The following is a 25313-nucleotide window of genomic DNA, read 5'->3' as shown; positions in this document are numbered from 1 at the left end:
GGACTAGTTTCTCTACTAAGAAAAGTCATTCCTGTCTTGAGAAGTCAATGTAGCATAAGAATAGGGTGAGTAGTCCTGGTGTTTTAAGATCTGGCTTTTGAACTTGGTGTGACTAGGTCTCTAGATGTGACCTTGGATCATTTCCCACTTCTGAGGATCAGTTTACTTGCTGGAAAATGGCTCCTGGCAAAACTACTGTCCCCTCCCATGCTTTATTTTAGGCTCCTTTGGAGGCTAGCATAAGACAATATTGCCAGTGGTTGGGTAGATGAGTAGGGCAATCTCTGTCTAGAGGAAATCTCATCTATTGGAGGATGCTCACTGAGCATTTGAGAGAATAGACAGGGTTTCATGTTCAACAAGGCCTTTAGGCATATCATGCTTGGAGCTATGAGAGTCACTGTCATTGTCCTTAGGGTTACTATTCTTCAATACTCACTAGCCAAAAGAACAAGTGACTTAGCAGTCCCAGGCTGCAAATTGCTTCTGAAGTCAGGTCTTTATTACGTAAGCAGCAGACTCAAAATAGTAATTCACTCCTGAGTCATTTATGCTTGTTCTGGGAATGAATCACATTCAATGGGAAGAGACTTACCAGCGAGGTCAGAGCCCAACCTCTGATCCAATGTGGATCTAGCCTCTACTTGGAGACCCCCACTGATGGTTGAACTCATCGCCATGTAAGTAGCCTCTTGGGCTTTTGGGCTGCTGTAGTCTATTCCACGTAGCCTTTACTAGCTGGTCCCAATTCTTTTCATGGAGCTCCTCAGAGAAGGGGTAACCCTCTGATGCTTCCCAGCTCTTTAAAGACTTGGGTTGACCCTTATGTCTCTATTCCTGGTGTCTGATCTCCTCTTACTTTTGCTTCCTTAAATTGTTTCTAATTTTACTCAACAACACTTAAGCTCCTACCATATATGAGGCTCAAGAGTTCCAAATATGAGTTCAGATATGAATATAACCCCTGATCTCAATATAACATGTTTTCAATTCTTGGCTCTTCTGTTTTGGACATCTTCTTCCAGACTCTTTCCAACCTGTCAACACCCTTCCTAGGCTAGTAGCCAGAACTAGTCACGCTATTCCAATTTTGGTCTTACAAGTACAGAACAGACAGTACTACCACCTTCTCTAATCTATACACTGTCTGTCTTTTAACACAGCCTTCCTGACATCTTTTGCTCCCTTGGTTTCTTTGCCTTTAGGAAGGCAGCACACAAAAGTGGATAGAGTGCTAGACCAGGAAGACCCAGGTTCAAATCCCAGCTCAGGCACTTATTAACTACATGACCCTGGGAAAGTCACTCAGTCTTCTGTGCTTCATTTTCCTCATCTGCAAAATGAGGGGACTGGACACTTTTCCAAGCATAAAATTATGGTCACATAGCATCATTATGTCCCGTTTCCTCCTGCCACTCTTCCTGCTCATTCTGGATCTCATTCACTATGTCTCTTTTTCCTCCTGCATCCTAAGTGTGCCCTTTGCCCTTAGGCTCTCTTTCTCTTTTGCCATCTCAGTGACTCTCATAGCTCCAGTTTCCAATTCTACATAGATTACTCCTAAATCTATATGGGATCATAGTGGAAGGACCTAAGAAATCATCTACTTTGACCCTCTCAATTTGCAGTAAAAGAAATGAGGGTTCTCCAAAGGGTTCTCTACCTGACTTATTTGGGTAAGGTCACCCTGGAAGTGGCAGAGTCAGGACCAAGACCAAAAATAAAGTCACCTCTGATGACTCCATACTAGCGTTCTTTGCCCCTTACCTAGTCCCTGTCTAGCACCAATCTCTCCCGATGGCTTATCAGACATCATCACTCAGCTCTTCCGAGAGGACCTCACCTTCGCATTCCTCTCAAGTTGCATTCAATTTTAGAGTCTCATTTTACATGGAACTTTGATTCTCCTTTCCTTGGACACTTTGAAATCTGGTTTTGGTCTAGGGTGCAATCTGATTATATCCAGTGTCTGCCTCCTTAGTATTCCCTTGCTCCAGATCAACCAGATCATGGGCGCTTACTTAGTATCAGAGAATCATAAATTTGGAGCTGGAAGGATCCGAGGTTATCAAATCCAACCCTCTTATTTTACCGATAGGGAAAGAAAGGCCAAAAGAGGTTAAGTGACTTGCCCAGGGCCATGAAATCATCTTGGTCTGCAACTGAGGTGACTGGTTTTCCTGACTACAAGTTCAACATCCTATCTAGTACATCACGACGCTTTTTTTTTTTTTACTTTCTCATAGATTGAGTCTTCTCACACTGAGTTGGACTCATCCAAAGCTCAGGTAAGATACAGCAATTTTAGCCCAATATTGAAAGCGGACCACCATATATTTGAAGGCAATAATCTTCCTATAGAAAACTGATGATTGACTGTTTGCCTCAAGAACCAGATATAAGGGGACCCTGAAGTTACCTATACAGTACCAAGAGAACGAATACTCAACTTAATGCCAGGAAACCTGAGTTATAGTTTTTATTCTTTCACCAACTAGACTTTGACTTTGGGCAAGTCACTTCCAATCTCTGATCCTCAGTTTCCTCTTCTGAATAAAAGGAGGTGGTTTGGATGAACTGACCTCTGTCTGCACTCCTACCACACTCTAACATCCCATGAATTAACCTCCCATCATCACCCGACCCTTTCTTGGAAGGACTCAAGCTTGAGTCTTCTGGGCTGCCATTTGCTATTCTGTACTCCTTGCCCAGAATACAAGGCTCATGCTCACATGGGCCAGGATGAGAATCTACCCTTGCCACAGTACCACTCTTTCTAGGGATGACAGGCTTTCCAGACTGTGATTTTTTTGCCAGTTCCAGCCATTCTGGGGGGTCATGACTCTCCCCCTAAGTGCTCACCCTTTTGCATCACTAGACAAGCCAGGGTATATTCCTAAACCCAGGAGATACATCGATAACCCCAAGAAATTCAGAAAAATATTGTCCGTAAGTTTGACACATCAACCAATAGAAGGATAGAGAGCAGGAGAGAAGCACAGACTAGCAAAAGAGCATTTCAGTGGAAAAGGTACCAGGGCTTTGGAGGGGACCGGGCACGCTCCTGACTCTGATAGGTAGGAAAGCAGAACTCCCTCCAAACCTACTTTCTTTCTCACCTGCAAACTCCCCACAATGGTAGCTTTTGTTCATCACTGCAGGTGAGTTTACACTTATTCTGCTTTTTTACTGCCCTATGTTTGCTGAAGCGTCTCTCGGCTGCTGCATTTGATTGAGAACACAAAATTGGAAATCTGGCCTCAGTAGGGATAGGTCAGTGACAACTCAGCCTCTTTTTGAAGCTTGGGTTACATAAAACCAGTGTGATCACAGCCAACCATATAGGTCATATTGGGAGTAGGAAGAGAATAGCATAAGGGTGCTTCCCAGGGCCCAGAGTTACACCCTCAATCTCCATCTCCATCATGGATAGGGAAAACATTAAGGTCTGACTGCTTAACACAGAGCAGCCTAATGCTCCTGTCAAGCCCATTAGGTAATGGGGCCTTCTTCATCATAAGCTTTTGAGAAAAGTATCTTTAGTAAAGCCTTATTACTTCCTGGCCCAAGGTATTTATTAAGGGGTTACTGAATGTGAATGTTATTTGATAAAATGCAAAATATCACTCTTCAATTGTCTCCATACCTGTGCCATCTCCACATAATGACTCTGAAAAATTGTCCCATGTAAAATTCAAAGTGGCTCCTGGAGGCTCTTCTCAACCCAGGTGTCCATTCTGCCAAGCTCTTACTTTAACTGGCAGAACATAGATGACTCTACGTCTTCAAATCATGAGTTGGGGAAGGCACTATATTTTTATAGTTTCTGTAGGACAGTGCATGTAAAGTGCTTTGCAAATCTTAATATACTATATAAATGCTATAATAATAATAATAGTAATAATAACAATTATTATTATTACAGGCTAATTTGGCCTCAGACAAAAGACCTGGGAAGCAAACTGAAACAGCACATCTTTAATAGTCTGTTAAATACATACAAAACACTAATAAAATATCCCTGATAAACCAAAGTGCATATTGACGTGGTGCACGATGCCTGGATACCTTATTGCGCCACTCTCGACAGCCACCCATATCTCAAAACGTCACTAAACAGTTAGTTGTCTATTGAAAGTTTGAAAGTTAACAGTCGTGAACATAGTTATACAGTTTAACACCGATTATTTTACATAACAGTATTCAGTGCCAGCTATGTGTCTTTGCTTTGCGGTCGTGTTGATGAAATATTAACAGCTTTTGGGGAAAACAACAACAACAACATTTGTCTAGACCGCCAGCATTCAAAGATGGAACTGCATGGTGGGTAATGACACATCTGAAGCGCTACATTGCCGCAGAGCTAGAGATTCGAGTCTGTCACCTGACAGACTTAGTCTGTCCCGCTTAGGGGCATGGGACGGCCCCGAACTTAGAGCCTATGGATGACTTGGTAGATAGAGAGATGCAGCTGGAATACGTGCATTCCAAAACTAAGATGTCTTCTGAAATGCTCTCTAAAGGACTAACTCCTCTTCCTTGGCACAGAAATGTCATGGGAAGTAATGAGGCCATTAGAGTTTGGAGGAAACAAAAGAAAAAGGACTCTTTCTCCTTTGGGAACTGTGCAAATTCCCCTAAGAACGTTCCTGACTTCTCGTCTATGCCAGTTTGAGTCAGCTCCTGGCAGACAAGCCTGTGATATACCAGGGTGATGTTTGCTTTTGAAGCCAGGCTTATTGATCAGTGCTACTACCTTTCACCTTTAAGGCATTTTTCTAAATGTTTCTCCTAAGCAAAACAGCCGTAACAATTGAGGTAATTCTGTAGTGGTTTCCGCAGTCCCATTGGCCACTTGACATATCTACATGAAATAGTCTCTGACTGTCTGCTGGTCAGTCTCTCACTCACACAGGCATGCTGCTCAGCGTCAAAACATGGGCAGGTTAGCAAAAGCAACCTGGGAGGTTGATGAATGAAAACCCAGAATAACAGGGTCTCTCTGGACACTACACCCACCTTTTAGAACAGATCACTTCCAGGGCAGGGGAGGGCACAGCTATGGTGGCAAGAGTTCTGCCACATGCAGAAAAGCCCAGACTTTGTGGTGAGACACAAAACCCTTTATGAAAATGGGGCCCCACGGAACACAGCAAAAGAGAGCAGCAGCAGCAGCAGCAGCAAAAGCAGCAGCAGCAGCAGCAGCAATGAGTGGAGCTTTTAAACATTCCCACAGGATGGAAACACGAGGAGACTGCATTGTTTTGAGCATTGCACAGGAACAAACACAAAATGAAAGGCAGAGAAAAAGAACAGAGCCGGGTGCCCTGTCGGGAGCACAGCACGTGAGGGAGGTGGGGTAGGGATGGGAAGGAAGTCTCTCATTCATCTGTCTACCCTGTTGGAAGAAAAGCAGGCTGAGCGGAGGAGATGTTGGACAGAGGAAGAGGAAGCGAAAGAAACTTGGCACTCCAAGGTCTGTCGTCATGGGGATGTGATCATGTTCATGACCGGTCTCGGTCTTGGCCCCAAACTGCACATCTTGGACCAGGGAGTTGCTTTTCACCTATGCCCGAGAGCCCCAGGCTGATGGCTCTTGGCACTATCCCGGAGGCCTGGGCCTCACAGCAGAAATTCTCCTTCCCACGTCCACAGGCCGGGGACATCATCCGCCTCCAGGGCAACACGGGCTCTGAATCAGAGAGAGGCCAGGCATTGAGGAGGCCCCTGGGAAGAAAGAAAGATTCAGCCCCAGAGAGGACTCAGGGAGAGTCAGGGGAACTTTCCATAGAGAGAGAGGAAAAGAGCCAAAGGCAAGATCCGCAGTGGCCCGGGCATGCAGGAAAGGCCGAAGGCAGAGTTATAAACGGGTCTTTTACTTGACGAGATTTTCTGGATTGGATAGTCAGGGTCTGGACGTGACAGCCACTGGATGAGGTAACTCTTCTTGGAAGGATCAGAGATGTTTCCTAAGAGAAAGAGAACAGAGATGTTTGAGCCAACAAGAGGTGGCCTGGGGGTTCTCAGCTCAGACTTCAGACACAGAGGTGGCTTTGAAACTTCTCTAAGTTTCAAAACCCTCTGGAGGAGGCTGAGGTATTAGGGCCCAGGAACAGGAAGGGAGAGGAGGTCAGGCCATCAGAGAAAGGGTGAGGGTCAGTCATTATCCTAGTTAGGATCCACCTGGAAAAGCTTACCAGGATTTAGGCCGGAGGACTGTCATCATGAGCCTTTGAAACTTCCCCACACTCAGTGCCTTATGATGAAAGACTGAATGATGGAAACCCTCTTGGGTCAAATTCATAAGCAATTGTCATCAAGACCCCATAATATAATCACTACAAAAGATATGGACTAGGTTGGACATAGAGAAACATTCAGATGGACAGGTCTCCAGCTTAGAGATGTTCAGCCCTGGGTAACACTCTCTCGGTCTGGACATCCCTATAGGAGAGGTTGGCTCTTGGGTCCAGGGCTTTAAAACATTCTGGGATCGAATGGGACACTCCCATGGGGATTGTTTTAACAGCTCAGCCTGGACCTCAGCTCTTCCTCCCTGACTTTTTTTTTTTTGCCCAAGAGACAACATTCCAGGTATCATGAAGGGGTCAGGGCAAGGGCACCTGAGATGAAGGCAAGATGCAATCACATGTGGCACTTACTGCTTAGAAGAAGCTGAATTTCACCACCTTTTTCGGGGGATGCTTAAAACTTATTTAGAGACATATAGGTGCATAGGCTCATAGATTTAGAACTGGAAATGACTTTACAGGCCATCGTCTCCTCAGTTCACAGATGAGGAAACTGAGGCTGGGAGAGGTTAAATGTTTGTTCAGGGTCACACAGTAAGCATCTGAGACAGGATTTGAACTTGTGTCTTCCTGACTTCAAATCCAGTGAGCTATCCCTTCATCCGTACTTCCTCTCTAGACGATCCCCTCTGATCCTACATGTCAACCTGGCCAATTCTGGAGAAGACTTACGGGGGCATATGGAGAGCCTGCACGTCCTGGCTGTCTCAGGCCGCTCCTCCCGACAGGAGCCAATGGTACCGTCCTGGGTCCGGCACAGGACCTGTCGTTCCTGAGTGCCATTGCCACAGCTCACTGAACACTGGAAGAAAGGCGTATCGTTGGTGCTTCCCACACATGAGGCTGTCTGAAACCTGCTCCGTAGATACCTTGTGTGTATCTAGTTATTTACATGTTATGTCTCCACTCCCTTACTGCCCGCCCCAATCTCTGCCTTAAAATGTAGTGGGGACTGTTTCTGCTTTTTCCAATGCCTGGCATCTCGTAAGTACTTAATATATACTTGTGACTGACTGGCAGCTCGTAGATCAGTCTGTACATGTGCCCAAGTACTGGCATTGGAAGAGGAAAACCAGCTTCCCCACTGGACATGAAGCTTGGGGAGACCACCCACCATCCACATACCTTTTCCAGAAATACTAGCAGGGCTACTAAATCTTGAAATAGAGCTCTGGAAAATCAGACGTTGATAAAGCCCATTGGGAAGCAAAAAGAGCTACTTGACTATATCTTAAATCCAAATCACTCTGGCTCTCCCTGATTGGCCAACAATAGGTCCCAGCCCAAGCCTCACTTGGTCACTGTTTGGATTTTGATGGCTCAGAGTGAGTGTAAATAGCAATTGTTTCTATTCTGGCCAGAAAAACCCTGAGGGTCTTCCCCTCTCGGATTTATGTATTTATTATTTTTTTTGAGTAGGCAAACTAGGCCATCGTTTGCCTCATTTCTTCCTTAGCCTTCAATCCCCGAATCACTGAATGGGTGTTGTCTCAGAAAAGCTGAGACCTGGAAAAGACCTTAGCTTAAAAAGGCCAAAGTCTCCCACTGCATCTGGGGCTATTGCTAGTTGTCCTGACTTATGTCTCGCCACTGGACTTAAATGACTCTGGAGGAGAGAGTGAGGCTGATGACTGCACAGCTCTGCCTCCCTTCAATCCAATTCACTTGCAAGTCAAGACATCACCCTCCTGATATCATTGGTCCTCTTTGAGAAGGAAGGAAGAACGACAAGGCTACTAAATCCACACTCATTGTACTCTGTGGCTACAAAATGCTTCACACAAGTGATCAGAGGTGGTCCCAGATAGACAGCTCATTCTTGCTCCCATTTTAAGCTAAGATGCACGAGTTTTACAAAGCCAGGTATCCAGACATCCATACAATCACTGAGTCTCTCTAGGTAGTCACAGCCACAGATTCTCAGAGATGAAGCAGGCCTTGCAGATCAGCTGCTCCTACACCACCTTGTTTGACAGAGGAGGAAACTGAGGTACAATTACTGATAGTTGTAGATCTCAGGTCTCCCAAATCCCACTGAATGGCATGTCTGTTTATGGAACAGAGATCGAGTCTGTTCTTATTTTTGTAGCTCTCCAGGGTTTCCTTGCCTGGCTTCCCATTCCTCAACCCATATAGAGCGGTGGTTCCAGTGGCACTCAATCACACAGGCAAGTGAGCAGAACCCAGCCCTGTCAGGGTTCACATTTCCTCCCTGAGAGGAGGGAGGGCCACTTAGAATCAGCCAGGAAGAAGCGGAGACCTCAAAGAGGAATGAATAGCACATTCCTAAGAGGACTATTTTGAGCCTCAATCTATGCTCAATCTCCATGAATTTAATCTGTACGACCAACTTTTGCATGAGATCTGCCTACCTTGACAGATCCCGTGGTCTATAGAGTACTCTCCATTGGTTGAAACAGACAAAGCAATGTTGGAGGAGGAGCCTGGCTCTAACTCATACCTAAACAAGAATCATTTCTACATCATACCTGATGAGTGGTCATCCACCGTTTGCTTGCAGACCTCCTGTGAGAGGGAAGCCACTCATTACCTCCCAAGGCAGCCTTTTCCAGTTAGGGATAGTTCTAATTGGATGGAAGTTTTCCCTGACATAAAGCCTCAATTTGCCTCTCTATATCCCATTGCCTCTATGTCTGCCTTCTGGGGCCATATGGAACATCCCCAGCCTCTCTTCCACATAGCTCTTTAGAAGACAGCTCTCATTCATCCCCTTCTCTCCCTTCTTTTAGGTCTTGTTCCTTATCTGGGGCCTATTTATGTCATCAGAATCCCCATGTTCAAATTGGAATCTTCTCCGGTCTCCAACTGGATGATTTCTGCTGTGTCCAACAGAATCTGCTCTCTTGGCCCCAGAGAGGCCTTTATTCTTAGCCTCACTTCTCTGCCTCTCGTCCCATCAGGGCTGCTCTCTCCTTTTCTCAAAGCTCTCCAGACCGTCACTCCCACCCCTAATTTCTTCTCAACTTGGCATTCCTAACAGAGACCCACTTATGATTCCAGTTGCCCCTCTTGGGGCCAGAGCTCACCACTGAATAGTCATTCATACTACAGTGAAGGAACTGGTCCATCCCCTCAGTGTCTGTACTGCACTGCTTTAGCCTCTAGGGTTATCTTGGTGTCTATCAAGACCTGGTAATTGCAACATCCCCATCCGCTTTAGTGTCTGAATTCAGTGACTACCTGTAAGGCCCTTTTCACCTTGGTGGGTATGGTTCAGATACTGGCTCTGATAGTGTATACTGTGACTTTTCCGCCGGTAAGCCACTGAGGTGCAGCAATGACTTCTGGAGCCTGGGCCTCTTCTCTAGGATGGATGGGGAAGGTGAAGCTTACCTGGGACCAGGGCCCGATTCTCCACTCTCCAGGGCAGAGGTCCCGGTTACAAGCCCGCCTGCCCTCTGGTCGGGCCTCGTTGCAGTGTTTGGTGTGGACAGAGCGATTGGTGTTGTCGTGCAGGGGTTGGACACAGCGGACCGAGCGGATCTGGTAACCGGTTTTTCCACAGCTTTTGCTGCATGGCTCCCATTCTCCGGTGACCCACCTAACGAGGCCAGAAACAAAAAAGGTAAGCCCTCTAGTACTATCAGGCCTGGGCCTCCTTGGAGCCTACCTCACCTTGCCATCCCTCTCCTGATTCCCAGCTTTGTGGGATAGGATAAGGTTCTGGGAGTGATATGGGTAGAGAACAAGGAAAGAAGAAAGGGCTGGATCCATACCAGGCAATGGCTGACGTGACACTCCTGTGAGGCCAGAGAGGAGCCATTGGGGGATCAAGAGTATTTGACGCAGATTTGGATTGGGCACTTTTGGTGGGTGAGAAGGAATAGATCATGGCTGGGTAACAACTGAGCATACAGCTTGGCTCAGTGTGCATTTACTCAGTAGGACTCAGGGCCTGCCTAGGTAATCAGAGGGCATGAGAAGGGAACTTATCGAGACCAACCAATATGAACAGTAGGGAAGAGGGCACAGATTGTTTTGCCTGGTCCAGGATCATTAATGTCCTGTGCACTCCTGCCTCCCACCCAAGGCCTTGAAAGCCCTCAGTCATTGCCCAAACCCTCTCTAGTGGCCTATATGGCCAGGCCTCCCTGCCCCCCAACCTGATATCCTATATATCCCTGTCACTTTGTCCCCACCCCAATACTGCATGAACCCCATTCTTGTATTTTACTCTTCGTCCCTATAGATTTCTATTTTCTTCCCTGACACCATATGTGTACCTTGGCTTCTACCCCAATTCCTACTTGGTCCACTACTGCCCCCTTGCCTCTCCCCCAGATACTGCATATCCTTAGCGCTTGCCTCAATGTCCTGAATGATCCTACTTTCCATAGCCTCACCTCTCTGACCTGATGCCCTGTATATCCCTTCATGGCTCCCATTCTTTCTTAGGCCCTGGATGCCAAGAGCAGTGGTGGGGAGTCAGAACAAGAAAAAGTCAAGTCCCACTGGGAGAAATCCACCGATACAGACAAGGGTGAGTCCTATGACCCAATCTACCTCTATGTAATTGGGCTTTTTCCATTCTGTACTTGGAAGTGAGGGAAATGCCATGAAACCATTCACTCTCTAGTACGAGGGGAGGCAAAAAACCAGATTTTTCAAGCCCAGGCCTGATTTCACACGTCTAGTGATGGGATGGAATTATCAGCAGTGGGCTATTTATAGCGTAGGCTTATTTAGTTAGATACCATTGAGCAGGCGTTAGTGTAGAAATACTGTGTTTTGGTAGAAGTCATTCTAAGGGAGACAGCATTGTATAGCGTAAAGAACACGATGTCAGGAGTCAGAGAACACTCAGTTTGCCTAGAGCTTAGATCTGAACCTGAGTTCTAAGGTCACTTCTATGTTCTCAGGTGATTTCCAGGTCTGAAGGTTCATGTTCGGAGGTGTCCTTCAGCTCTAACATTCTATTTCTCTCTCTCTCTCTCTCCTCTCTCTCTCTCTCTCTCTCTCTCTCTCTCTCTCTCTCTCAATCAGGGTTACGTGATTCACCCAGGGACCCAGGGTCACACAGCTAGTAAGTGTCTGAGGCTGGATTTGAATTCAAGTCTTCCTGATTTCAGGGCCAGTGCTCTACCACTGCACCTTCTAAGATCTCTTCTAATGTTTATATTCTAAGACCCTTCCAGAGTTCTAGTCTGGCATCTTCCATAGATTCTAAGAGTCTACAAATGGAGGACCAAGCCTGTTCAGATGACTCTCTCAATGATGCTTATTTGTTGTGTCTCTGTGGGGTCTTGATGGGGATTTTAGAGGGGCTAGGCTAGGCTTCCTGGATAAGTGGGAGATCAGTCACTTCCCTTGAAGAGAGAAATGCAGGAAAGGGTTGCTCTCATCTGTCCAAGCAGTACTCTCCAGCAGACACCAGGGAGGTGGGTGAGCACGGCTGGCCCCAGGTCATAGGTGAGCAAGAAAGGGGTGACTAGGACATTCCAGAAAGATGATCTCTTAGCTTCTCACACAGAGCTGTCTGAAATTTAGGATCTTGGGCTCTAAAGTTTTTGAAAGGTACTTTAGAGGTCACCTAGCTCAGAGGTATCAAACATGTGCCCTTCGGGCTGCACTCAGTCCACAACACTCTGGAGGGCAACTTGAAGCAGATTAAAATGTAATTGAGAAATATTTAATGAAACAAATAAAAATACGAGAAAACATAGATACTGTTCAACTCGAAGTCAATATGAGCCTGCAGGTGCCCTTATGTATGGTTTAGTGACTCCTATTTCTATATGAGTTTGATACCACTGATCTGGCCCACTCTTCTCATTGTACAGATGAGAAAACCAATACCCAGATTGGTTAAGTGACTTTCCCAAAGTTCCACAGGTAGTAAGTAACAGAGCAGGAAGTGACCTTAGAATACAGGCTAGGAGAAACCTTACAACCCAGAACATTAGAGCTGGATGGGGCCTTAGAACATAAAATGGCAGTCGGAAGGCGACTTAGAAATCACTACATCCAGCTAGGACACCAAAGGCCCAGGGAAAGGAAAAGTCTTCCAGCAAATGAGTGGCAGATCAGGACCAGGAAAGTGGGAGGAGAAGAGAATAATCATTTATATAGCGCCTATTGTGTGCCAAGCACTGTGTTAAGTGCTTTACAAATATCTCATTTGATCCCCATAACAATCCTGCAGAGTAGCTGCTGTTATTGTTCGCATTTTAGATTTGAGGAAACTGAGGCAAACACAGAGGTCAAGCTAATATGTATCTGAGGCTGGATTTGAACTCAGGTCTTCCTGATTCCATACACAGAGTTCTACAGACTGAGCCCTCTAGCAGGACTAGAACTTGCGTCTTCTGAGTCCCAGTCTCGTAGCTCCCTCAAATGCTCTATCTGGTCTCCAAACCTTTGCTGAGGGCTCAGTGTACTCCAGAAAGCCAATAATTTCTCAGCTGTACATCAGTCCAAATCCATCTCTTTTCCTCAAAACAAAAGTCCCGTCTGGTGTGACAATAAAGTTTCCCCCCCGTCTTTGCTAAGACTGAGAGACTCCTCAGTCCTTTTTCTCCCCATCTCCACCCCGTTGAACCTCCAGTCACATTACCTTCAAAGTCCGGGTCTACAAGGAATGTCTTCCATCCCTCCCCTTAAATATAGAGGATCCAAGGTCATCTCTCCTCTCATTGCTAACTTTCTTGGTCCCTTTCTTTAGTATTGTTCGTGGGGTTATTTCCCTCAGAGATTTCCCAGTGTAATGAGTCACCTCTTACATGGAGAAACAACCATAACAAAATGGAAAAAAAGCATTCATCTTGAAGTCAGAAGACCAGGCTTGGAGTCTTAACCATCTGTGTTTCCCTGGGCAGGATCCTTCAACCCCCAAGAGTCTGGTTCCCGTTTCCAGATCTAAGTAGAGGGTTGACTGGGATGATCTGAAAGGTCCCTTACAACTCTAATGTTCTATAGTTCTAAAGGCATCCTTTCACTGGAATCAGCCTGGTAATGTTTTCAAATCACCATTTTTCAAAGTGCTGACCTCTTTTTAACTCCCTACAAGTTACTATATCCGATTTTCTGCTTAAAACTGATGTGAGTTGGACCTGAATTGAAGTGAAACACTAGCAGGGTAAAAATCTGTGTTAGAGCACTTTATTGGAGTTCCAGCAAGGTGGCTGGGGTAGAGTCAAGTGCCCCAAGAGACAGTGTCCTACTTTTCCCATTCTGAATACCATTAATTCCCCTGAGTGGGACTGAACTCTGATCCCCCAGCATCATCAATAACTTTACTAACGGCTCAGACTGTAGAGCTTAGGATATTGTTGTGAAACATCACTCTAAGGCAGTTTATATGTATTCTACATGTATGTGTATATATACACAAATATTTCTGTGCATATATATACATGCCTAGAGTCAGGAAAACTCATCTTCCTCAGTTCAAATCTGTCCTCACACACTTACTAGCTGTGTGACCCTGAGCAGGTCACTGAGCCCTGTTTGCCTCAGTTTCCTCATTTGTAAAATGAGCTAGAGAAGGAAATAGCAAACCACTCCAGGATCTTTGCCAAGGAAACCCCAAATAGGGTCATGGAGAGTTGGACATGACTGAAAAATGACTTAATAACACCAAAAATGTATATGTGTACATATATGTATATTTGCATATTATATAAACAGATATGCATATAGATGTACATATATGCTGTTTGTTTCATTCATTCAGTACATGTCTCTTGCAATAAGGTAATGTCTCATTCATTGCATTTGTATCCCCAATCCCTACCACATAGCAGACACTCGTTAAATTCTTGTTGATTGGGTAATTGAGGATTCTGAGAGGGATGCGGAGGTAAAAATGCTGTTTGCTTCTTAATAGAGACTGACCAAGGCCAGCTTTAATGAGGATGCCCAGTGTGGGATGATGCGATCCCACTGTGGTCTTGGGGATCTTGCTCAAACGTTCTGTAACTGGGTCCAGTCTGTTCATTACATAGTGAAGAGACAGACTTCCTGCTGGCTGCTGAGATGGAAATGGGTGCCTCCCAAAGGCACTACCTGGTCAAAACCAGCACCTCTTCTTTTTTCCTCTCTGGTTATACTGAGGGATGAGGCAAGGACCCCTATGAGCCCTCAGAGAAAGGGCGAAAGCCTTTATCTCTCTACCAAAATCCTTAGGCCTGTGGCCCATAGGCACATGGGATTGTTATTGCTTCTGTCCCAGTCCTCCTTAATGTTGGTGCCTCCAAGTCACCCTGTACAGTATTGTATGTACATACACAGTTGTTTTTACGTTGTTTCCTCCATTAGTCCATGAGCTCTTTGAAGGCAGACATTCTGCTTTTGCTTTTTTTTTTTTGTATACCCACAGTTTAGCACAGTGGCCAGCACACAGTAGGTGCTTAATAAATGCTTGTTGACTGACATACTCTGTGCTTGTTGTGTCTATTCTTCCTGCTTTTAGGTGGAGTCCTGGAGAGGCTATGATCTTGGGAGTTCTGACAGGCTGAAGCGACAAGAGCTGCAGTGACAATTCCCTGGAGAATGCATCCCCTTGGGTCCTACAATCAATCCTCCATCTTCTTCCAGTGAAGCTGGAGTCCTCAGGAGGATTCTTGAGAATCCATCTATCGCTCACTAGGGCTACATCATGCTGATCGCCCTCATGTTTGAGCCTGCTGAAATCCTTTCTTCCTTTTTTTTTTCTTTTTGGTGAGGCAGTTGGGGTTAACTGACTTGCCCAGGGTCACACAGCTAGTAAGTGTCAAGTGTCTGAGGCCCCTTTTTTCCTTTGGCATCCAGGATGAACCTTTCTCTCTCCCCAACCCCTGAAATGAAGCTAACCTCTCCCTTCTAACATTTCATACAGCATTCTGTGGATTTCCTTTACCCCAATCTCTCTCTCCTTGGTATGACTGTTATCTGCATAGACTTTATCATTCCTATCAGATCTCTTGGATCCTAAATGCACTGAGGTCTGGGACTATGACCTTTTGCATAACCAGTGCTTGGTATGTGGTAAGGGCTTAACAAACGATTGTTGAATTTAGGGATCCCTCCATGTAGACACATTATCCTACCCTTGGGTTACTGCCATACCCCTGAACAGGAAGTGCTATGGATTCCTTGGGGTCTGAGGTTTAGCTTAATACTCCCCTCAGGGACAACAAGTTGAATGGACTGGAGTTTAAAAAATAGATAAACTCAAACCAGAATGCATTCTCTCAATGAACCAATCCAAAGGGCCAGAGGTGGCATCTTAATGTGTGGGTCCAGCTTTCCTGACTGGATCCTGGATAGAACCGTGGGTGAGATTCCTACCAAGTCTCAGAATTAGACTTTCTCTGTTCTCTTAGTACCTGTTTGAAAGTACTCCCCAGGTGTTTGGATCAGGAAACATAAAGGACCATGTGCCCCATCACCAGGGCTTCACGGATGCTCCTGACGTCTTTCATGGACTTCTAAGCAGTGTTTCACAGAATCTCAGAGTCTAACTCATATCTGAGCAGGAATCTCTAACTTTTCCACTGCGTGCATCCTAATCTCCATTTGAGGACCTCAGGGAATGGGGATCTGAGTACCACCTGAGGCTATCCATTCCATTTGTGGACAGTTCTCATTGTCAGGAAGCGTTTCCTAACTTGGAGTTGAAGCCTGATTGTCTGCACTGTCTGCCTGTGCTTCCTAGCTACATCCTCTAGGACAAGCAAAGAGAATCTACTGTTTCTTCCACGTTATAGGCATCAGAACTGAACACAGTATTCTAGATGTGTTCTGACCAAGTGAAGGCAATAATAATGATGATGATAGCTAGCATTTATATAGCACTTTAAGGTTTGCAAAGCTATTTGTATATGTTATCTCATCTGATCCTCACAACCACCTGTGAAGTAGGTGCTATTATTATCCCCATTTTACAGATCAGGAAACTGAAGCACAAAGAGGTTCAGTGACTTACCCAGGATAACACAGCTAACAAGTGTCTGAGGCAGAATTTGAATTCAGGTCTTCCTGATTCCAAATCAGGGGTTCTATCTACCATGACACCTACCTGCCTATGAAAAGCATTAGCATTATAATCTCCCTTGTTCTACACATCTGATTTCAACATTCAACAGACAGAACTGACTTTAGATCTCCGAGTAGTCCGGTTGGCTCCTCGTAGACTCTGTTTTATTCCTCTACTCAGAAGCCCTCTGGTCCGCAGGAGCTACCTTCTCAGAAGAATCATTTCCACTTACAAAACGATTGATAAAATAAGCAGAAAATTCATTCTGCAACAGGAACAGCTCCTTGTAGGGTGTTAAAACCCAGCCCCAGAGAAGCAGGCTATTGATTCAAGGGTAGGGACTGTAGGGCAATTGTCCCTAATGAAGTTTTTCTGCTCCCACATCGCCACATCTAACAGGGAACACTATTGTGTGGACAGGGTTCCCTTACGGTTCTAGGGAATCCAGAGAGGACTCAGGGAGCCTACCGTATTCAAGCAGGGGTTAGTGGTGGATGCAGGGGGGAAAGCAGAGCACTTACACTGGCTGAGAACACTCCTGAAGGTTGCATGTTCTGCGAATGGGCTTAGGCTTTGCAATGGAGTCACAACTACTTCGATGCACCATTTTGTGGTCAAGTTTCCTTCGACAGCCATATCTGGTAAGCTGGAAACCTAAAGTAGTGAAAAAAAATTTGCAGAAGAGTTTAGTCATGGTTGTTCTGTTGTTTCAGTCATGTCCAACTCTTTGTGACCCAATTTGGGGTTTTCTTGGCAGAGATACTGGAGTGGTTTGCCATTTCCTTCTCAAGCTCATTTACAGATGAGGAAACTGAGGCAAACAGGGTGAAGTGACTTGCCCAGGGTCACACAGCTAGTAAGTGTCTGAGGCCACATTTGAATTCAAGAAGATGAGTCTTCCTGATTCAGGTCCCACATTCTATCTACTGCACACCCAGTTGCTGTTTATTTACATAAAGACATTTGTAGAAAAAGTCTTTTTAGGTTTCAGAGCTGTAATGACCTCCATCTGAGCCAGCCACCAGGAATTCCTTTTTTTTTTCCTTTATGTATTTTATAATACCCAAACATGAAATACAAGAGTCACCACTGGTTAACATCTGTTGTGCAAGATCCCCTTACTGAGCCAGACACCAGACAAATATGTTAATTTCATAAATAAAATGTCCTGATCTTTCCCAGGACAGTGAGGATTTTACCCAAATTAGACTATGCTGTACTCTTCCCATATAGTAGGCCTCATTTGCAGGGAATTTATTGAGGCACAACTCTCTCTTGCTTATGTTTTCTATCACTTTAATAAAACTAGTTTTGCTTCTGCATTGATTCACATTGTCATGGTGTTCACCACCAACTTAGGACCTCCTAGGTCTAGGGAGAGGGAGGGAAAGAGGGAAGAGGGAGGGAGAGAGGGAGAGGAAGAGGGAGAGAAAAGAGAGAGAGAGAGGGAAGGAGAAGAAGGAAAGAGAGTGAGAGAAGAAGAGAGATAGAGAGGGAGAGAGAAAGAGAGAGAGAGAGAGAAAACAAATGAACTCCCCTGACAGAGTTATTATTAGTATCAACAGAATTCACTGGCCAACGGAGCCCCTACCTTCTGGTGCTTCTCATGCAAATGACCACAGCAGGTCCACGGACAGATGACATCTTGGAATCTGAGAGCTAGGGGAGGAGCTGGGAATTGAGTCTAACTCACCCAACTTCCAACAGCATTCCTAACAAGGAATCATCCAACTGTCTGCCTGAATACCCCCGGTGAGGGGGAGCTCACTAGTGACTGAGCAATCCATTCCATTGTTAGACAGCTCCGATCGCTCAGATATTCTTTATATTACGTTAAAGTCTTAATATTCCTGTAATTTCCCTGCATTTGTCTTAGTTTGGACCTCTAGGGCCAAGCACAACAATCATTTAACAAGCATTTATTAAATTTTGTTGGGCACTAGGGATAGATACAAAGACAAACATGAAACAATTCCTGCCGTAAGCTTCTATTCTTCCAGGGGAAATAACACATAAAATAAAAGAATGGTCTAGATGGCACCTGAGGGCCTTTCTAATTCTAGATGTGTATCTACGAGCCTTTATACGTCCATAGAAAATATATTCAAAACAAATGCTGGGTAATTTTGTGTGAAGGCTCTAGTGGCTGAAGGGGGTGGGGATCCAGAAAGACCTCAGGTAGAAGACTGCCCTTAAGGAGAGCTTTGAAAGGAAGGAGGGATGAGAAGAGATCATGGTCAAGAAGTAGTGCGTTCTAGGCCTGAGGGACAGGCTGTACGAGGGCATGGAGGTGAGAGATGGAACGCCGTGTGTGATAAACAACAAGAAGGCTAATTTGGCTGGCCTGAAGAGTGCGAGAAGGTATAGTAAATTTAGAAAGGTAGGTTTGAGCTAGATTGTGAAGGGCTTTACAGCCACACAGAGGGGCTTGTACTGGACTCTAGGGGTAGTAGGGAGCATCTGCAGTTTATTCAATATTGCAGTGACTTGGTCAGATCTGTGCTTTGGAAAGAAAAGTCACTTTGACAGCTGTGTAGAGAATAAATTGGGACCTAAATGCAAGGAAACCAATCAGAGGATGAGAGTCCAAGGAAGGAGTGAGCAAAGATTGAATTAGGGTAATGGCTGTGATAAGGGGAAGGATGTGAGAAATTTCCACTTTGGTACTATGATCCCCAAACCATCCAAAAGAGAATTTCCTTATCTTTTTCTTCAAATTTACTCCATTTCTCAACATCCTTCCCCTCCCATCCATCTCTGCTAACAACATCTCCATTTTCTTACTCCTGAAACTCTGACTCCTCCCTCTACTTCCTCTCTTCTCTTGATAAGGTTCCCCTCAACCCCAATAGCTTCTCAGTCACCAAGTCCTTTGGACAGTTTACACATAATGTTTCTCCCATTTATTTCCTTTGCTTCTCTTCCATTTCTCTTGCCTCTATCTGCGTCTAGGCCCCTAACATGCTCAGACCTGACAAGAGACCATCTAATTGTTGCTTTAACATTTCCAGAGATGGGGAACTCACTATTTATTTACTCAGTCTGTTTTGCTTTGGGATTGCTAGAAAGTTTTTCCTGCTGTCTGGTTCAGGACCCTAATTCCCTTTTAAAAATTAGCAGTTATGGTACCTATTATTCACATCACTCATGTTGGCCCTTCATCATATTCCTTTTTCATTGCTACTGAAATATTCTGCATGTATTTTTCCAATGACACTGGGTGCTCCCGTAAGACAAGAACCAGGTCTTGGGTCTTCTCTTTCTCTTGCTTCCTTTATTGCAAAGCTCCCTTTCTGAATGAGGGTAAGGAACTTACCTCCACCGCAGGGCTTGGAACACTGAGTCCATTTCTTCAGGGCCCACTCATGGCTCACAGAGTCTTCTACAACATTGTTGTTGTCAACATTCAGGGAATCCTCGTGGATCATGTACTTGTAGGTCAGAGAGATCTTGGCATCACCATGAGGAGTGACCTATGCGTATAGAAAGATGCCACACAGGATTTAGAACACATTTACAAGGCATGCCCTGACTTTTTTCTAGGTGACTGACTCATACCCCCCTCCCCCCAGTATTTGGAGGAAAGAGCAAGAAAGTTGAGAACCATAAATAAGATCTTTCTCTTTCCCAGGATGTACTGAGGATGGAGGTCATTTGGGAAGCCTAGTCTGAGGTGGGGTAGACTAATTCTAATTTCTTTTTTTCATGGATCATCCCATGTCTTACATTTTCTCTTTGCTCTCCAAAGGCACACGTTCCTAGATGCTGCTTTGAACAAATGCACAATGTTCAACTTTACGATTTAGTTGAGGGAAAAGAAGAATGAAGAGGGCAACTCCCCTTCCCCCTGCCCCAGTGCCGCATAGGAGGGAAGAACCGCATTTACTTCAGATTCATTCTCTCTCCTGTGACTTAGCCCTTGTAAAGGTGGATGCCCATGCCCTCATGCAGGGAATATCCTCTCTCATCTTTGCCTCTCAGAATCCCTTGTTCCCGTTAAGGCTCAGATCAAATACTATCCACTAAGAGACTTTTGCTAATTCTCCCCTGTTGCTAGGCCTTTCCCTATCTCTTTTGCCATCACTGTGTTTCTGCATATATCATATATTTATCAGTGAATATGTTGTCTCCCCAGTAGAGTATAAATTTCTTGAGACAGAGAATGTCTCACTTTTATAGTTATATCCCCATCACCAAGCAGAATGCCTTACACATAAGAGGTATTTAACAAGTGCTTGTCAATCAGCTGATTTATTGGTGCTAATCCTGCTGGCACAGAGCAAAACACCCAAGTTTTAACACTTTAGTTATATTGAAACCCAATGACAAAAGATAGTATATGGCCATCTGCTCCAGGACTGTTTCTAATCTGTCCTACTCGTTTCTAACCTACATTTATGGAAGAGACCAATTCTAATCTGCCATGCTCATTCCCCATCCCAGTCTTAAGAGCTGCCATGAACAACAGAGGGTGAATAGAGCTGTTTGGTTGTAAAGATGGGGCCCAAGACCTGCACTGTGGAGCTTATGCTGGACCTGGGCAGAGAGAGAATTTCTCCACTGCTCAGTGAGAGCAGTTTCTTTGAGAACTGTGGAGATTTCAGCATCTAGACTGTTTCAAATCCATGTCATCAAGACCATAACTGGTATATAGGAACAGATTTCAGAGTAGCTATCTTGTGTCTATATAAGTCACTTAAGGACAAAGAGAATTAACTCAACCTCAATAAGTCATATCCTCTAAACTCTCAAACCATCAACTTCATCTGACCTGTATTCTCTAAGAATGGCCAGACACATGAGGTGAATTCAAAAGAAACATCATTTTGCTTTGTATGGCTATGGCTATAGTTGTAGTGTTTCAGGATAAAGAATCCCAGTGATCCCAGCGTCATTCCAACTGCCATTTGCGGCAATGTATCTAAGCCAGGGGATGGGTCTATAGGGATCCCAAGAGAAGAGTAAGGTCTTGGAAGAAACTTTCTGGATCATGTGACTCAATGCGATTGGGTACAATTAGTTCAGTCAAAATGAAGGTCTTTTTATTTATCTTGAAGTCATTTTACACTAAAAATCTTTTTCTGTCTTCCTCATCATGGCTTTGGATAGTTGATATGGTGGTCTGGATGTCACTAAGGGTCCCTGTAGGCTACACCTCTAGGGCACACAGTCTATCAAGTTTTTATCAAATTGGAAAGGTGCCAGATGTCTGTTTTCTGAGGACCAGCCTAGTCAAATTGGAGAGGCTTGTTACCACAAGGTAGGCCCCTAGGTGATGAATTCATTAGCCATACTTCCTTAATACTTCAGGCTAATACTTGGACAAAAGATACATTGTCCATTGCCAGGCCCAACCTCAAAGACTTTCCAGCCTGATAGCACCCACAGTATTTGGAACTTTCCTGGCATAGCTTTTGAAAATCCAAGGTCACTACTCTATGCTAAGCACCATATTAAGCTCTGAGGATACAAAATTGAAACAGTCTCTGCCTTGAAGGTGCTTACATTGTGATGGGGGGCACAACATGTAAAAATAGGTGCATATAAGATGAATAATAAATGGAAGGGAATCTCAGAAGGAAAAGCAATAGCAGCTGGGACTGGGGACTGGGAAAGGCCTCTTGCAGAGGCAGCATAGGACTTCAGTGGAGAGTCACTCATGTGACAGACAAAAATACAAATGGCGCTCCATCCTGTATTGGACCCTTTTACTTCTGTCACTCCTTTTTTGCTGGAACCCCTCAGGCTTCCTAGTATACTAGAAGTTCTGAAATATCCAAATAAGCAGTGTTTATTATTAGTGGAGAATTATCCATAACTTATAGATGGATTATGATAAGGTTTAGTGTAAGTAATTTCCATCCCAACTAAATCACAGATCCCTGATACGATGATCAATTTTTAATGTGCCCATTGGCATCAGAACCTCCAAAATGTGGGCATTCAGTCCATGTATGACTCTACTGGGGGGCAGTGGTACAGAGGCTGTTGACAGACATAGACCTTGATACCTAGAGGAAGGGTAAGAACATCAGAATAGGGTGAGAATTTGCTGGAACATTTTTCACCATAGCCCACATAGACATTTAGAAATGGTTGCTGCTTACTTAGAAATGGCCGCCATTTCCTTTCTTTGTCCTTCCACTTCTCAGGAAGGCTATTAAATCATGAAATTTAGAGCTGAAAGGGACATCGGATGTCAACGTCCTCATTTTATAGTTGAGGAAAAGGAGTCTCAGAAAGGCTAAGTCTTAGTAAACACAGACAGTAAGTAGCAGCCCTGGAATTTGAATTGGTCTTAGGCCAGCTAGTTGGCACAGTGGATATAGAGTGTCAGGCTTGAAATTAAGAAGACTCATCTTCATGAATTCAAATATGGCCTCAGACACTTACTAGCTGTGTGACCCTGGGCAAGTCACTTAATCCTGTTTTCCTCAGTTTCCTCATCTGTAAAATGAGCTGGAGAAGGAAATGGCAAACCACTCCAGTATCTTTGCCAAGAAAACCCCAAATGGGGTCATGAAGAGTTAGACACAACTAAAAAAAAAGACAATAACTATGATCCCAAATTCTATGGTCTTCCTACCTACCATACCGCTGGTGATGTTACCAATAGGTACTAACTTTAGGTGACCTGAGGCTCCCTAGAGGCAGAAGTTTGACAGGCATTCAACTAATACTGGGAAACTGAAAACCACTGCTCAAGGGTCAGGCCCTGGGGAAAAGAAACTGTATGACAATAATGAGATAATTCCAGAAAGGCTCAGAGTAGTATATTAGGACTCCAGAGCAAGTCTAGAGTTCTAAATGTCCACCTAGCTGCATGTCTTAATCCATGTTTGAGGATGCTTTTATTTCCCAGAATCTCTACCCCAGGGTGTCTAACTATAGTCCTGGCAGCCCTGTCTCTTATCTCATCTCCAACAACGTCCTTGTGTTTATTTCATATATACCTATGTATATGCAAGTTATGGAGATAATAACTGAGTAGAATGAAATCTCCTTGAAGGCAGGCACTATCTCATTTTTGCCTTTGTATCCTTGGCACCTCGCACAACGTCTGATACATAATGGATTCTTAATACATTCTTGTTGATTGATTTTTCTCACACACAGCCAATAGATGCTTTTTGAAATGAAAGCCTTGGAGAGTCTAGGGATTCCTCTGAGAGCTCCAGAGGCTCCCTGCTTGCCTTCCAACTCACCAGTACTGTTATGGCACCATACAGAGGGCCCATCGTCTGGACAGTTTCTCGATCGTCGTCATTTCGGTATTCCCATTCCACACCCATGTCAATGAAGACCTTGGAATCAGGAACCAAGTTTTCCTCATTCAAAACAAACTTCCCCGTCTCTTGGTTCTTGATGGCTGGGGATCCAAAAGAGAAACCCACCCCGCAAAACCCCCATCCAAAGTCAAGGCTTAGCCAATATGGGAGAAAGGAGAGCAATGAGTCAGAGTAAAGGGCTTTGTTTCTGTCAGGGAAGTCAGAACAGGCTCAGGCTGTCACCCTATACTCAGAGGCTCAGAGGCCCATAACTCCCTTGGTCAAAGCTTTCAAAGTAGATGAATAGTTGGAGGCACTTGGTCGAGTTTCCTTGCTTCCAGGACCCCCAGCATATTCACATGTGGTTGCCCCCTCTGGAAGTAAAGGCCACACATTGAGCTGTGCCCACTCATAATTCTGTTGCATTGCTTGCTAAAGGTTCCATTCTTGAGATCATGAGCTAGAAAGGATCTTTGAGACGATCTTGCCAAACCCCCTCATTATACTGACAAGGAAACTGAGGCACAGAAAGTGAAAGTGACTTGCTTGCTCAAGGCCACACAGCAGAGCTGGGCTTTGGACATAACTTCCATGACTACAGAGATAATTTTCCCCCCTACAATACCAAGCTAATTACATCAAAAAAACCTGACCAAACTGGCTATCTCATACTTCATTAGGTTAATAGATAGAAAGAGATCATCAGTGACTGCCCCAGCATGCCAAAGGCTAAAGAATATTGTCCTAGGAAGAAAACTGAAGCTTCCTGTTTAATGCCACCTCATTATGAATGAAGCTCTGCTTTGTTGCTGGGGGAGGGGTGAAGGTGGTAACAGCACCAACTTTCCTGCTCCTATGTTTCTGTTGCAATAGACTTACCCGAAAGGAACAGATCTGGGACATTTCAGGGGGCTGGGAGGAGATATTCTTTGTAGCACTGTTCACCGGGGTATATGCAGAAAACGTATAATACAAGTCACAGAACTACCTGGCATGCATATTCCCCTGAGGTTTTGCCCATCTGCAGGTGGAAGATACCTCACTAGGCTGTGGAGAAGTAGTGGAAAGAACGCTGGATTTTTAACTTGGGTTCAAATGTTTCCTCTGCTTCTTACTACCTACGTGACCTTGGGCACTTAAACTCTCTGAGCTTCCATTTTCTGCTCTGTAAAATGGCATTTGAATGGATGGACTCTAAGGTCTTTCCCAGTTCTGAATCTCAGCATTCCATGCAGGTACAAGCCTCAATGCCTACAAAGTAGCTGTGGTAAGTCTATCCTAAATGCTAGAACAAGAAACTGTTACGAAGATAGAAGCTTGACTGCTTCATGGGTGGAAAGAATGGGTCATTAGGGAAACATCCACTCCAGTTAAAAATTATTTATGAGAATCTCAATCAATTCCATCACAGTGAAATGGAAGAATTTCAATTAGCATTCAGGTGAATGATGAATGTGATATCTTGATATTAATGAAAAAAAGCACAAGTGATCAGAGCTGGAATGGGTCTTAGGGGCCCTCTAGTTCAACCACCTGATGACAAAAATCACAGAATTTCAGAGTTGGAAGAGCCCCCAGAAACCATCTAGTTCAACCTATATCGCTATGAGAATTCCCTCTACAACACAGACAAGAAGTGGTCATCCAGGCTTTTCTTGAAGGCCTCCACGGAGAGGGAAACTCCTGCTTCCTTAAGTAGTTCATTCTCCTGGGTAGCTCTCATTGTTAAGTTTTCTTTACTCATCAAAGGAATTCCCT

General features: G+C 44.6%; 1 protein-coding gene across 1 annotated transcript in view; it reads right to left on the bottom strand.

The window, feature by feature from the left end:
• The window catches only part of ADAMTS2 (ADAM metallopeptidase with thrombospondin type 1 motif 2), a 445202-nt gene that overhangs the window by 6501 nt on the left and 413388 nt on the right, over nt 1-25313 (bottom strand). Inside the window, 6 exon segments of the mRNA XM_020964237.2 lie at nt 5880-5969; nt 6984-7113; nt 9666-9873; nt 16809-16941; nt 19604-19760; nt 23493-23656. Of these exon segments, the coding sequence (XP_020819896.1) occupies nt 5880-5969; nt 6984-7113; nt 9666-9873; nt 16809-16941; nt 19604-19760; nt 23493-23656 (882 nt within the window).

Source organism: Phascolarctos cinereus, unplaced genomic scaffold, assembly GCF_003287225.1.
Source record: "Phascolarctos cinereus isolate Bilbo 61053 unplaced genomic scaffold, phaCin_HiC Scaffold_2;HRSCAF=192, whole genome shotgun sequence".
Classification (NCBI taxonomy): Eukaryota; Metazoa; Chordata; class Mammalia; order Diprotodontia; family Phascolarctidae; genus Phascolarctos; species Phascolarctos cinereus.
This window is presented reverse-complemented; position numbering and strand designations above follow the sequence as displayed.